Source organism: Medicago sativa, chromosome 2, assembly GCF_051527215.1.
Source record: "Medicago sativa cultivar Bolivia chromosome 2, Bolivia_mono, whole genome shotgun sequence".
NCBI lineage: Eukaryota > Viridiplantae > Streptophyta > Magnoliopsida > Fabales > Fabaceae > Medicago > Medicago sativa.
Genome location: NC_140750.1, coordinates 46,825,297 through 46,839,816, shown reverse-complemented (window position 1 = coordinate 46,839,816; position 14,520 = coordinate 46,825,297). Strand labels below are relative to the sequence as shown.

Below are 14,520 nucleotides of genomic sequence, written 5' to 3'. Positions count from 1 at the left end.
ATGACCACCGCCACTCACCTTACCCCATCATTCATTGTTCCTTGGCGCTGCTTGCAAGATGAACCGATTAATCCACCAAAACCTCCCTCCCAACCAGGATCGACCCAAACTAAGCAACAAAAAACATTTGCTCAAGCTTTGAGTAATGTTTGTGACATCCCTTTAAGCCAACTTCCAAAACCATGTCTCAGAGGCAATAACGTTGCAATTCAAATTCCAGATGATGAGTATGAGGCTGGATTAGAGGCATGCAAGTACAATTTGCAAGGTAGAATCATTTGGCCTAAGGGTTCTAGCCCTATTCCTATTGAAAACTTGAGATCCAAGTTATCTGTGTTATGGAAAGCTATTGATAGATGGGGAGTTACATCGATTGGCAAAGGATTCTATGAATTTTATTTTTCATCTATTGAGGACATGAGAAGAGTGAGATCCATTGGATCTTGGAATTTAAGCCTTGGAATTTTGAAATTATTTACATGGTCTAAGGATTTCAGTCCAAGTCTTCAACAACAGGCAACAACACAGGTATGGATTCGTATTTTGGGATTGTCACAAGAGTATTGGCGTCCAAAAATACTCTTTGCAATAGCTAGTGGTGTGGGAACACCAATATGTATTGATAATATTACTGGAAAATCTATGTTGGAAAGATCATTTGGTCATTATGCAAGAGTCTTAATTGACCTGAATCTGAATGATAGCTTAAATCACAGAATCTTAGTTCAAAGGAAATGATATGAGTTTTTTGTTGATGTCGAATATGAAAATTTGCCAGACTTTTGTAGCTATTGCAAGTGCACTGGACATTATTTAGAGATATGCAAAAGAAAGCCTATGGATAATAGAGAATCATTTCAGAAGGCTCAGCCTAAGAAAGATGCTCCTGCTAAAATGTATGTACCAATGTCCATGAAGGATAAAGGGCCTGAGATAGTGAATTTGGAGGGATCCTCATCAAAAAGGAATCCAGAAGATGTGGAGCTTGAGAAGGAGATTAATGCAGAATTGTTAAAAGATATGTCAGAGGAACCTGTTAACGCAGAAGTGACAAAAGAAATGCCAAAGGAGCCAGATCAGAATGGTGAACTATTGGAAAATCAGAACATAACAGACTTTATTGAGGATGTTGAAAGCACACATGACTCGGAATTTGTGGATGAAACTCAATTTGGGAATGAATCAGTTAACAATGACAACGAGAAAGATATTGAAGAGAATATTCAAGATGTGGTGCAGAAAGATATTGAATTCCTAAAGGAATCGTGGGCCAATCTTGAAGAGAAAGAAGCTGATGATGTTTTGCTACATGCTCAATTTTTAGCTAATGAAGTTGGTCCAAGTTTAGTAGTCGCTGCTAGAAACTTATCAGATAAGTTACTTGTTGCAACTGCTTTGTCAAATAGTGCAGATACCTCAATTCCAGATGTTGATGATCATGGCTTTCAATTAGTTACCACTAAATCAACAAGGAAAGCCGTGAAGAAAGCTGAGATGCTGAAATCTGCAAAACCCAAGCCTTATATTACCAGATCAAAGGTTGGTGCTCCCAAACCTTTTAGATGAAGTGTGTTTATTGGAATTTGAGGGGTTTGGCGAATTCCCCAACAAAATTAGCCTTAAAAAACTGCTTATAAAGTTTAAACCTGACATATGTTTTATAGCAGAACCATGGATGCATATTTCCAACCTTTCTCATAGATGGCTGAGCAATTTAGGTCTTAAGATAGTTAGTGTGAACAACATAAATACATTGTTACCTAACCTTTGGTGTTTATGTTCTATCCATCTTTCCCCTACCCTCATCAGTGTTGATGATCAACAAATTTCAATCAAATTAGATGTAGGTAACCAAGTTTTTGGTATCACAACAGTTTATGCCTCCACATGTTACTTGAAAAGAAGAAATTTGTGGTCAACCATTACCAATATCCAAAACCAGTACCCTTTACCTTGGTGTTGTATTGGAGACTTCAATACAATTTTAGGTTCCATGAACAACAAGGTAGTCATTCTCCTGCTAGATTACCTATGACAGAATTTCAACAATGGACAGGTACTAATAGCCTTCTTCATTTACATAGTAAAGGTGTAGCTTACACATGGTCAAATGGCAGAAGGGGTAGAAACAACACTCAAAAAAGACTTGATAGAGCCATTGTAAACCAAGATTGGATTGATGCTTTCAATGCTTCCAGTGTTAGCACCCTCACCAAATTAAGATCAGATCACTTTCCACTCCTGTTAGAGTTCAATAACCATAGCCCCCAATTTACTCCATCCTTCAAATTCTTAAAAATGTGGATATCACATCCTGAATGTGCCAATATCATCAGACAGAGTTGGAATGTTCAGGTTGTTGGCTGCCCCATGTTTGTGTTATCTCAGAAGCTCAAACAATTGAAAGAAAATCTCAAGGTTTGGAACAGAAATACTTTTGGAAATGTCCATTCACAAGTTGCTAAAGCTTATAAAGACCTAGATGAAATTCAATTGAAGATTGATTCTAGTGGTAGCTCTAACATACTTTTAGATCAAGAAAAGAGTGCTCAGATGGTGTTGGAAAATGCTTTGAACATTGAAGAGATTTATTGGCAGGAAAAATCAAAGGTGAACTGGCATTGTAATGAAGATAGAAATACTTCTTTTTTCCATAGAATAGCCAAGATCAGACAAGCCTCTAGCCTCATCACAACCATGAAGAGTGGTGACATCATTCTAAATGATCCAGATTTGATATCAGCTCATGTTGTTAATCACTATACAAACCTTTTCACAGACAATACAAATACTGTTCAGAACAATATGATTGAAGAAGTTATTCCTGATTTAATTACAGATAGGGTTAACAATATGTTAACCATGCTTCCTTCTCATGAGGAAATTAAAAATGCAATTTTTTCTTTAAACAAAGATAGTGCTCCTGGTCCTGATGGATTTGGAGCACTCTTTTTTAAAACTTATTGGGAAATAATCAAGCATGATATGTTGAGAGCTGTTTTGCAGTTCTTTACTTCTGGTTGGTTATTACCTAATTATAATTCTAATATTATTGCTCTTATTCCTAAAACTAACCATGCAGATTCAGTGGAGCACTACAGGCCAATTGCAATTGCTAATTTCAAATTCAAGGTCATTTCAAAGATCCTGGTTGACAGGCTTGCTACTATCATGCCATCAATTATATCAGTGCAGCAGAGGGGTTTCATAAAAGGCAGAAGTATTAAAGATTGCATCTGTTTAACTTCTAAAGTTGTTAATGTGCTGCATAAGAAAACTTATGGAGGGAATCTAGCTCTGAAAGTAGATATGGCAAAGGCTTTTGACACAATCAACTGGTCTTTTTTGATTAAAGTTCTTCATGCTTTTGGTTTCAGTTCAATATTTTGCAATTGGATTAAAACTATTTTGGAATCAGCAAGGATGTCGGTTGCTATCAACGGGAAACTTCATGGATACTTTTCTTGTTCAAAGGGAGTTAGACAGGGAGACCCCTTATCTCTTCTTTTCTGCCTTGCTGAAGAAGTTTTGAGTAGAAGTATAACCAAGCTGGTCAGGGAAAATAAGCTAAAATTGGTTCATGGTTCCAGAAGTAACCCTGCTCCATCTCACATTTTGTATGCAGATGACATAATGATCTTTTGCAAAGGCTCATCTTCAAACATCAATGTTCTCGCTGATTTATTTATAAGATATTCTCAGGTCTCAGGGCAATTTGTAAATCCTCAGAAGTCTTCCATTTATGCAGGCTATATATCACAACAAAGACTAACTCAAATTTCAAATTTGATTGGTTTTACAATTGGAACCTTACCATTTACATATTTAGGCGTTCCAATTTTCAAAGGCAAAGCTAAAACTATCTATTTCCAACCAATTGCTGATAAGGTCAAAATCAAGCTCTCAGCCTGGAAGGCATCTCTCCTTTCTATTGCAGGTAGAGTATGTAACGCCCTATTTCTATTAAAGCGATAAAACACGCGAATAAAGCTTATATTCAAGAAATAACGCTACGTCTCAATAAAATCCCAAATCAACAACATGCATGTATAAAATCTCAACAGTCGTAGCGGAATATAATTCATACATCACCAGAATTACATGTCATAAAACAACATAAGTCATAAAGGTAATCTCCGAAATCCGACAATGGATAAAACTCCTCAACATAAATGATACATAAATCCAGACAAAAGACACCTAATCAGAGCCTAAACCTAAGACTCAACAACCGACAACGAAGATTAGCTCCCGCTATCCAAGCAAAGCATCAAGCAACTCACCGAAAGCCAACTAATCCTGCACAACATCTACCCATCCATACAGACAGGTAGGTGGCAAAAACCACTGGGGGTAAGCTTTACATTAATCATAATCAACATAAACAAACATAAGCATTCAAGGATTCATGGATAACACATATACATGACCATCCCTCCTAGAATACTAGCATCACATGATTATTATCCCCCATTCCTTACACCTCAAGCTATCACATTACTAACATAGCATAGCAAACATATTCAATCTCTAGTCAAGTCATCGACATAAGCTCATCATTCATCAACATCAATCAATGAAAGGATAACTCACCTTATTCTTCATTTAGCATACTTAACTCAACAAGTTCAATTCATCATTTCAAGGTATAAGCAAGCAATCATCATTATCAAATAAATCACCACATCATATGTATATACATATAAAATTCTCACCTCATCATTATTATCAAAATAGTTATCATCAAATTGATTCACCAAGTGTATAAGCACAAGCAAGTAAAACATGCAATTAGAGCATAATTCAATTATTCACAACCGTCAACAAAATTCACCAATGTACATATACACCAATCTACACAATCTGAACATTCACCAAATTTCACCAATGCACAAATTCAACAAGTCACATATTTAATTATGACACAATTCATCAACCAATCAATTCCAAATGTCACAAGTATGTATGCATCAAACACACTTATCACCAACAAACATCATTCACATATCACAACAAGATAACATTTCAATATGCAATGCACCTATACTCGACACATATATGCATGTGGTACCAAATCTCCTCAAGGTCGTCACCCATGATGCAACAAAAACATCATATGTAAGAGTACACCTCCTCTTACAATTCACCTATGTAAAAGTACACCTCCTTTTACATTTCAACATATGACTCAATATGATTATGATGCATGGACATACAACAACGACCCGATAATGCACAACTTCAACATAACAACTATCAACGACAATGTAAAAGTACACCTCCAATTACATTGACTAGCTCAACAACATTCAACAAGTATTAATGTCCACACATTCAACAAACACAATTCAAATAAGAGTCATCATCATGAATCAACATACCACAACATCAACTCAAAATATATCTCCACATTTCCATATACTTTCATAAATCAAGTAAAGTGGAACAATACAACACTTTCACGATAAACATCACTTTCAACCATCAACAATCATCCACATATCTTCAATAAATCATATAAAACTATCCATGAAAGATTTATAAGGTAATTGACTTTTAAAACCATGTTCAACAAAGTTCGTCTATTGTAACACCGTACTTCTAATAAGCGGTAAAACGTGCGAATATACAAATATATTCTAGAAATAGATGCTACGTCATCAAACAAAAGCAAGACATACATGTATAAATTGTCAAGTCTCATAAACATAGTAGCGGAACATATATATAACCATGTGAATAACATCTCCAAATCTCATGACAATAAATACATCTCTCAGATACAATCAATGTCTCAACTCCAAACTACATAATCAAAACAAAGTCCAACATGCAAGTACTACCCTAGATCAGAGCCCTAATCTAGACACTTGTGTTGCAGCAAAAATCTTTTTGATGAATGTTTTAATGATAACAAACCTCGTGGAATAAATGATAAGTTTTATGAATGGTGATCTACTGATGTTTGCACTTGAGTTTTTGTTAAAAGAACAGGAATCACATAAGTGGATAAGCTAGAAGCGCCACCCACGTTGATAAGTGCATCATATCTACTCAACAATGAAAGAATGAGTATATCATCAGTTGAAACAACAAGATCATATCTCCATGAAGATTCATAGCTTAAGAATCATGATGGAAGAACTTACATCACAAGCTACACAAGAATGTGCTTGAAGTTATGTGACAAAACTCACATTGAGTTTTGTGCTATATGATTTGAAGATCCTCCATGGGTAAACAAGATAAAAGGAAATATGCATACAAGTTAGGAATATTCTCAGAACCTCCTCAAAGTATCACACTTCCAAAGCTTCTTCAAAGTTCAAAATATTCATATGAATAGAGTTCAGAATGTTCATATGAATGAAGTTCATAATGATCATGAACATAAACCAGAATATTTCCAGAAATCATAAAGGATTATTTCATGGATAAACAAGAATATTTAAAGTCATCGGTTACAAGCGATATTGAACTAGATGCAAAGAAATATTCAGTTAGACTTCAAAGAAAGAATCATATTGTTTGTCGAAACAAATGATCTCTCCTTTATATGCTTCAAGAAGTTTTTGAAGGGAATAAAGAAACAACCTTCATAAGGTTCAAAGTGTTGAAGAACATTAGTATGTTTATGAACATCAGAAAGTTCAGCACAAAGTACAACCGTCATAAAGGAAGGAACCCAGAAGAAACATTCTGAAGTTCATATGTATGAACCCAAAATGTGTTCAGAAGTTTGCTCAGAAGGTTCATTAGAGAAAACCCATAAATCAATATCCACACCAAGAACATGCAAGAACAGATGTGACATGAACATATCTTATGCATACAATGATTTTGACTTTGGATCAAGAAATCATTAAAGGCATTTATGGTGATTAAAGGATTAATGGACTTTGATTAATTTGTTGGTATTTAACTTGTGCTCTTGAGTGGTTAATTAAGACAGGAACAAGTTTCAATTTATACCAAGAAACAAAGAAGCAAAGGACATAAAGACTTAAGAACTCAGTCAGAGTTCAGAAAGTTAAAAAGAGTTCAGAAGGTTGGACAAAGTTCAGAAGGTTGTTCATGATGAACATCAAGAACCAAGCCCAAAAATTCATGAACCAAATGAAGAACATGCAAGGTTCACATGACTTAAATAAAAGCCCAGTAAAGTACATTGACTAAGATCAATCAAGGAATAAAGGCATTTATTTGATTAAAGTCAAAAAGGGCATCTTCAATGTTCATTCAAGACTATGAACATTTGAAGTACAAAACAATAGGAATATTCCATTAAGAATATGATCCTAGATGTTTTCCATGCTGCACTTGATCAATGTTTCACTATTAGGATTTGATTACATCAAATAAGAGTCTTACAAATCATCATAAGTGAAACAAAATGAACATTCTGAAGTCCCCTGAGTTCAGAAAGTTCGATCCTGCTACATGCTTTTTCTGACATGAACAGTACAGTAGTTGGAAAGTAAAAACCAAATCCAAAAGCAAGATCAAGTCTGATTCAACAGGATTTCGACACATAAGGGAGTTGGTACTGTACAAAGCAAACCAAATCCCCTAAAGCATGGACTTGAAGTGACAGCACCACTTTATGATATCCTGCACATGTTCCAAGACAGATTTCAAAGAAGATCTGACCCTGGAACTTTCTGAAGTCGTACAAAGCAAATCTTCATAGTACAACCCAAAAATTCATGTGATATTCATCTGCAACAGCCCATATACATATCTGACCGTCCATTCACATGAACCCATATGAAGATCATGATGAACACAACAACATTCTGAAGTATTCTCAAGAACACAACAACATTCTGAAGTATTCACAAGAACACAGCAACATTCTGGAGTATATCAGTTTTGCCCAGAATTCAAGTATATGTTGGTGGGTCCCAGGACACGTGGCACAAGACCAGTGGACACTCTCCAACGGCTACAAAGGTTCAAGAAACTCTATAAATAGATATCAAGGCCTCAGCATAACATGCACCATTGCAAAGCAACAAGAAAAACAACATGAACATTGTTGTGAAGCTTTAGCAAAAAATTGATCATCACAAAGATTCCAAGAAGTCTTTTTAAGTGTAAATCAATTCTCTTTCTCTTATCTTTTCAAAGATAAGTTCTTCTTCTTCTTCTGTTTGTTTCACAAACATTCAAACTCCAAACATCTTGTAAAGTCTCATCTAGCTTTAGGGGTACTAAAGTGTTAGTTTGAGCAGAAGGTGTAAAAGTCTAAGTGGGTAACTTAGCAAGAAGAAAAGAAAGTCTCATCTAGCTTTAGGGGTACTAAAGTGTTAGTTTGAGCAGAAGGTGCAAAAGTCTAAGTGGGTAACTTAGCAAGAAGGTGCAAGTCTGCTGAGGCTTAGAGAATACAGTTGATGTAATTGTTCAGGTGAACAAGATTGTAAAGTGCAGGATTTGAGAGGTTATCTCAAACATCATAGTGGAAACTCTCACAAGATTGTGAGGAGTGGACTAACCCACATTGGGGGAACCACTATAAACTTCTGCGTGTTCTTTCTCTTCCCTTTACTCTTTAAATACAGTATACACTAAACACACACAACACAGTTACTTGATTAAATCATTTTCTGCATAATCTGCACAAGAATGTCAGAACGTTCTGAAGTCAGAAAGTTAACTTAACTATTCCAAGTAAACTACTTGAGAATCATTTTTAAGTTGCAGGTTAATTTTTAAAGGGTCACAATTCAAACCCCCTTTTCTTGTGACTGTTTTATCCACTTCAATTGGCATCAGAGCCTGCCTCTATGGTTTGAGCACTTAACAGTGTATGAGGAAAAGATCCAAAAAGAAGTGATGTCAAAGCCTGCAAATCAAAGTGCATGTCACATATGCAACAATGTGGTATTCTTCAAAACTTAATGCCTTCTGAAGAAGAAGATGCAAAGATGGCAACCAGAGATGATTTTGAAGAACAAGAAGAAGTTAACACATGAGTAAAGACAAACACAAGAAGTGAAGAGGTAAAAAATTCTAATCCTTATCTTTTATATAAGGTGTTTAATAATATCTCATATGACTCATGCATTTTATCTTAAAAGTATGAACTTTTAAAATAATAACTTCTCTTGTATAAAGAAAGAAAATGTGAAACTACTAATCTTGAATGATATATATTTTAAAACCATTCAAAAATTGTAGCACTCCCATTTTAAAATTTTTGAGAAACATAAGATCCTCAATGAGCAAAAATTTGTAAGATTTAGAAAAGTCTGAATTTTTGAAACAAAATGTTATTTTGAAAAGGGACGTAAAATTTTAAAAAAAGGCATATTCAACTTTTTAAAGTCTGTGAAGACCTTTCAAAAGGCTGGTTTAGGATTCATAACCTATCACAAACAAAAGTGAGAAGATAATTGAAAAATGTTCATTTTGAAAAAGAATTCAAAATTCTGAACCTGTATATTTTTTTATAAAAAGAAACTTGAGAAAAATCCTCATTTCAAAAAGACATTCTATCCTAAATTTTAATGAGCTCAAAAGGTTGAGATTGGTAAAATATAGTTTTCTTGTTTCAACAAATCTGATCATCTTAAATCAGAATGTGGTCATAAGAAAGAATCTCTCAAAAAGAGAAACACTAACCTCCAAGGACCCAAAGTAATACGGGTACCAAAAGCTTTACCAATTTGTGATGCAGGAATGTCTTCTAAATTTCTAGGAAAAGCTCGATTCATTTACAAATTATGTTCAAGAAATATGTGGAGATCAAAATGATGAAGATTCTGAAACTTTTCAAGATGGTGCTGAGTTGTTCTAGAACAATGGAACAATTTAAAATGAGTTCAAGTCAAAAAAACCAAAACTTCATTTACTTGCACACCTCTAAGAAGCTATCATTTGTCATCACCTAAACATGAACCACAACCTATCCTAGAATACACCAAACCTGATCATGATTCCACAAATCTTAAAGATGTCCCTAAAATCTTCCATAACATAATTTGGCACACTTTACTCCCTAGATGTGGAACCTTTGATGCTGATACTAATTTATGTATCATCTCATGATAAAAAAAAAACTCAACCTCTGCTTCATAATCCTTCAATACATGATTGATTCTTGTTTGGCTGTCAAACAAAAAGTTGTTGAGTTGCCATATGGGATCCATATGACTCCCATCTTTAAGGTTGCACAAGTATCCCTAGAAGGTGAAGAAAGTAAATACACCTGCATGAGATTCACAACCAAAACCTTAGTACAACTTCACATCACCACTTCAAACATGCCAACTCCTCCAACATCAGGAACATCTGGATCCGTGAAAAGATATGCAGATCAGAAAGTTCAGAAAATTAGGAAGAAAAGAAGAGTTGAGAAGGTTAGAAACCTATCCAGCATACAGAAGTAAGAAGGAGATGGATCTCCTGAAAGTATGGAAGATGATGAAGCTCATTCTTCTCCAGCCCTAGAGCTGTTTCAACAAGTTACTGAGCTAGCAAGAAAAGCAGTTCAGAATGTTGCTGGTGAGAATGAATAATAGCTTCAGAAGGAAGATGAAGTTGTTGAAGAAAAAATTGTGCAAGATGTGTAACAACCCGTTTTTTGCTAGATTTATTTTATTATTTAATTACGCGTGTTATGTGTGCTCTTATGTGATTATTTGAATCTGTGTGTATTTTTGGTTGGGAATTGTAGAATTCGGCGTAGAAGGGTATTTTAGTCATTTTGGACTTAGGGACATTTTGGTCATTTTGAGAGTAGGGGTAATTTTGTAATTTTGGATGAGAATTATTTTAGTGCTTAGTAAGAGTATTATTTTACCAAGTTACTAGAGAGGGGTAGTAATTATTTTATTTACCGGTAAGTGACCGTTAGTGTTGTAATTTACCATTAAGTGAGTAGTGACATTTTGGGGTGTTAGAATAGAAATGGGTTAGGCCCATTAAGGTTGAGAGATAAGCCCAATTGAATAGAGCACATATATAAACTCTAGTTGTTGGTGAAAATTAGGTTTTCACAACATTTTCACATTTCATTCCATTGGAGAAGAGAAGAGATAGAAGCTAGAGAGAAGAGCAAGAACAAGGGTTAGAGGCAAGAGGGAGATTCACCATCTAGGAGCAAAATTGAAGCTTGAATTAGAGGTTCTTGGTGTTAGAGGTAAGGGGGTTAGTCTTTACTCATAATCACTTAGTTGTGGCTTCTACCTTAACTTCTTACATAAGTGCTTATTTGAATAATTGATTATTTGTGCAATTAAGTGTGAAATTCGTACTTATGTTAGGATGTCATGTTTGGGTATGCAAATTGAATGTTAATTGAGTTGTTGATGATGAATTTGAGAGCTTAAATCATGTACATATGTATGCTTTGTGTTTTAATCAAAAATTGATGATATGAAGTGTTGTTGTGATTAATTGTTGATGAATTCATGATGTTTAGTTGCTGTTGTTGTTGTGAGATGTTGTTGTTGATGATTAAAACATTGGGTAATCATAATTGGAGAGTTTACTATGACTTTGTGTTGTTTTTGAATGTTTGATGAAAAATGGGTCAAATGATGATTTTTGTCAAGAGAATGTTTTGGGGCAAATTTTATATGGAATTGAGTGTCTTTTCATGTTTAGAAATGTTTAAACGAACTTTGGGATCAAATTTGAGCTTTAGGGAGTCAAAATTGGAGTTTTGGGGTGAAAATGAGGTTTTTCCCGAGACTGAACTGTCATAACTCGCAGCTGCAAGCAAGCTTACTCGCAGCAGCGAGTAACTGCTAACTCGCAGTGGCGAGTAGCCCTACTCGCAGTGGCGAGTTGTCACAAGACAGTGTTCCCTGTTTTTGCGTTTTCGGGTCTTTTCACTCGTTTTTGTTTTGAACTGGTTTTTGGTGCAAACATGAAACTTGTAGAGAGTATTTTTATCTTTCTAAGGGCGTTGGTTTGACTTGAACACGATTTTTGGTTTGCAAGTTATGGGGAAATTACTCTTGAAACGTTTTATGGAAAGTCCCGCATAACTAGTTCCAAGTCGACCCAATCCTTGAGGAATGTGTTTAACCTTTGGAAACTTGATTTTAAGAGTGCAATAAATGTCGTTAAACTGTGATGTAGTGAACCCACTTGTTTTTACTTAGAAATTGGAAAATTCTTTGGAAATTGATAATGGAGACGAACTTTGTGATTTTTGTGAATTCCTCGTACTTAGCCGATGAAATGCTTATGTGTCCTCTACTGCACTTATAAGGGACTTGTGAGAATACATGGCATAGGCAATTGAGCTTGTAGACTTGGTTTTGGTTCATAACCTCTAGTATTTTTAAATAGTGACTTTTGGAGACGAACTTAGTAGAAATGAATCTTGTTGAACTAAAGTCTTATGAATCTTTTGTGAATGGTCACATATGATTAAATAACTGTGTTTGAATGATTGTGGAAGGTCGAGAATGATGTTTATCATAAATTGTTGTGTTGTTCCATTTTACTTGAATTATGTGATGTAAATGGAAATGAATTGTAAATCGATGTTGACGAATGTTGATGAATTTTATGTGAGATGTGATTGTTGAATGTATGGGCATGATTCTTGATAATGCAATGTTGTTGAGTTGTTGAAATGTAAATGGAGGTGTACTTTTACATTGTTTTGATAGTTGTTGGAGTTGTGCATTATCGAGTCATTGCTATATGTCCATGCATCATGACATGTTGTTGTTGTTGTTGAAATGTAAAAGGAGGTGTACTTTTACATAGTAAGAGGAGGTGTACTCTTACTTAGATGTTTTTGTGGCATCTATTGTTGTTGATCTGGTACCACATGCATATATGTGTCAAGTCTAGGCGCATTGCATAAATTGAATTGTCAGATGGTTGTGTTTGTGATTGTTGATGTTGGGTGGTAAGTGTAGACTTGTATTGCTTGTATGATTGAATGTTGATGTTGAACATGCATGCAAATACTTATGAATTCTTTTATAATTATATCTGTCTATTATGATTTGATTATGATTAATGTAATACTTACCCCCAGTGGTTTCGACCGCCTACCTGTCTGTATGGATGGGTAGACGTTGTGCAGGACTAGACGCTCGGTGAGTTTGCTAGTTGGATGTTTGGACGACGGGAGCTTTCTCCGTTGTCGTGTCAGTGTCATAGTATCTAGCCTCTGATTAGGTTTAGCGTCTGTTGTCGTTTTGGATTCTGTTGCTATGTTGTTGTTATTGTCCACTTGTCGGACTTGGAGTATTTTCATATGAGGATTTATTTGACCATGGCATGTATATGTTGAAGTTTACGATTTGAATTCCGCTGTGACCGTTGAAATATTATATATATGCATGATATCTTTTGGTTTGTTTTGAGACGTAGCAACTATTTCTAGAATATTTCTGATGTATTCGCGCGTTTTATGCTTAATAGAAATAGGGTGTTACAAGATGAAGCTGTCACTCAAATGGAAGATGATGAGATACCTCAAGAGGCTCATATGGCTACTTCAATCACAGAAGATGATACTCAAAGAGTTGATGATGTATCTCTTCAGAAGAAAGATGAGATTGCTCTTGTGAATGCTGCTGAAGAAGAACATCAGAAGGTTGACACACCTCAGAATGTTGAAGAAAACCCTTCTGACCAAGATCAGATAGTTGAAGAAAATACTGAGCAAGTTGCTCAACAAGTTGATGAAGATACTCAAGAAGTTGCAAAAATCTTGGCTTCTAAGATGATGAGTGGAGAAAATGCTCAATCACAAGAAGATGACCAAATAGAATTTTCAACTGGTTTTGATCTCAACATAAATGATCTAAACTTAGGTTTCAATACTGATGTGTTTCAAGATGCTCAGGAAACAGTTCAGATTGTTTAAGAAACATCTGAAACTGAAGATCAGAATGTTCAAAGTGACTGCAATTCAGAATGTTCAAGAAACATCTGAAATTGAAGATCAGAATGCTCGTGAATCTGCAGATCAGAATGTTCAGGAAAATGCTCCTGATGCTGAAGCTACTCAATCCAAAAAATTTAAAGCTTCAAAGTTCATCCCTCTGTTTTCATGCAAGATAGAAATCTTATACTTTGAGAAAATTGGTCAGCAAGAGCTATTACTCAAAGAACATTCAATAACTTTGGAAGGTTAGAGAATGTTAGGTCAAACATCAAGGACCTTACTGGTCATACGAACTGCACCCATATGATGCAAATAAGAGAATTATTTTTGCAAGCTCAAGATTGAAGAAAATGGTCTTATCAAAAGACTTGTCTGAACAATCTCTGCATTCACTTGCTGCAATAAGTGAAAGTGTTTGAGTATGTCATTAATGTTGATCATATACCATGTTCTCAACATATTGTCTTTCAATCTCAACTACATGTTTTTTTTGCAACATATGATTGAAGAACAAGAAGACTTCTCATATTCTATATGAATTGGCTTTCACACTCATATTCAAGCATTTTAAGATGCCTCTGAAAAAGTGAAGTGTATGAGAAGGATTGCCAAATCTTTGACATAAAGAATTTGACAACAATGAGGATCCTCCAACA

The 14,520-nt window shown here is 35.1% G+C and overlaps 1 protein-coding gene across 1 annotated transcript; it reads left to right on the top strand.

Moving 5' to 3' along the window:
* LOC146946939 (uncharacterized) lies at positions 1–738 on the top strand. Its single transcript, XM_085748337.1, has one exon. The coding sequence runs from the start codon at positions 1–3 to the stop codon at positions 736–738; it is 738 nt and encodes a 245-aa protein (XP_085604463.1).
* Positions 739–14,520: the final 13,782 nt, after the last annotated feature.

Coding starts and splice junctions, on each gene's coding strand:
- LOC146946939 (XM_085748337.1), top strand. CDS start 1: ATGACCACCGCCACTCACCTTACCCCATCATTCATTGTTCCTTGGCGC.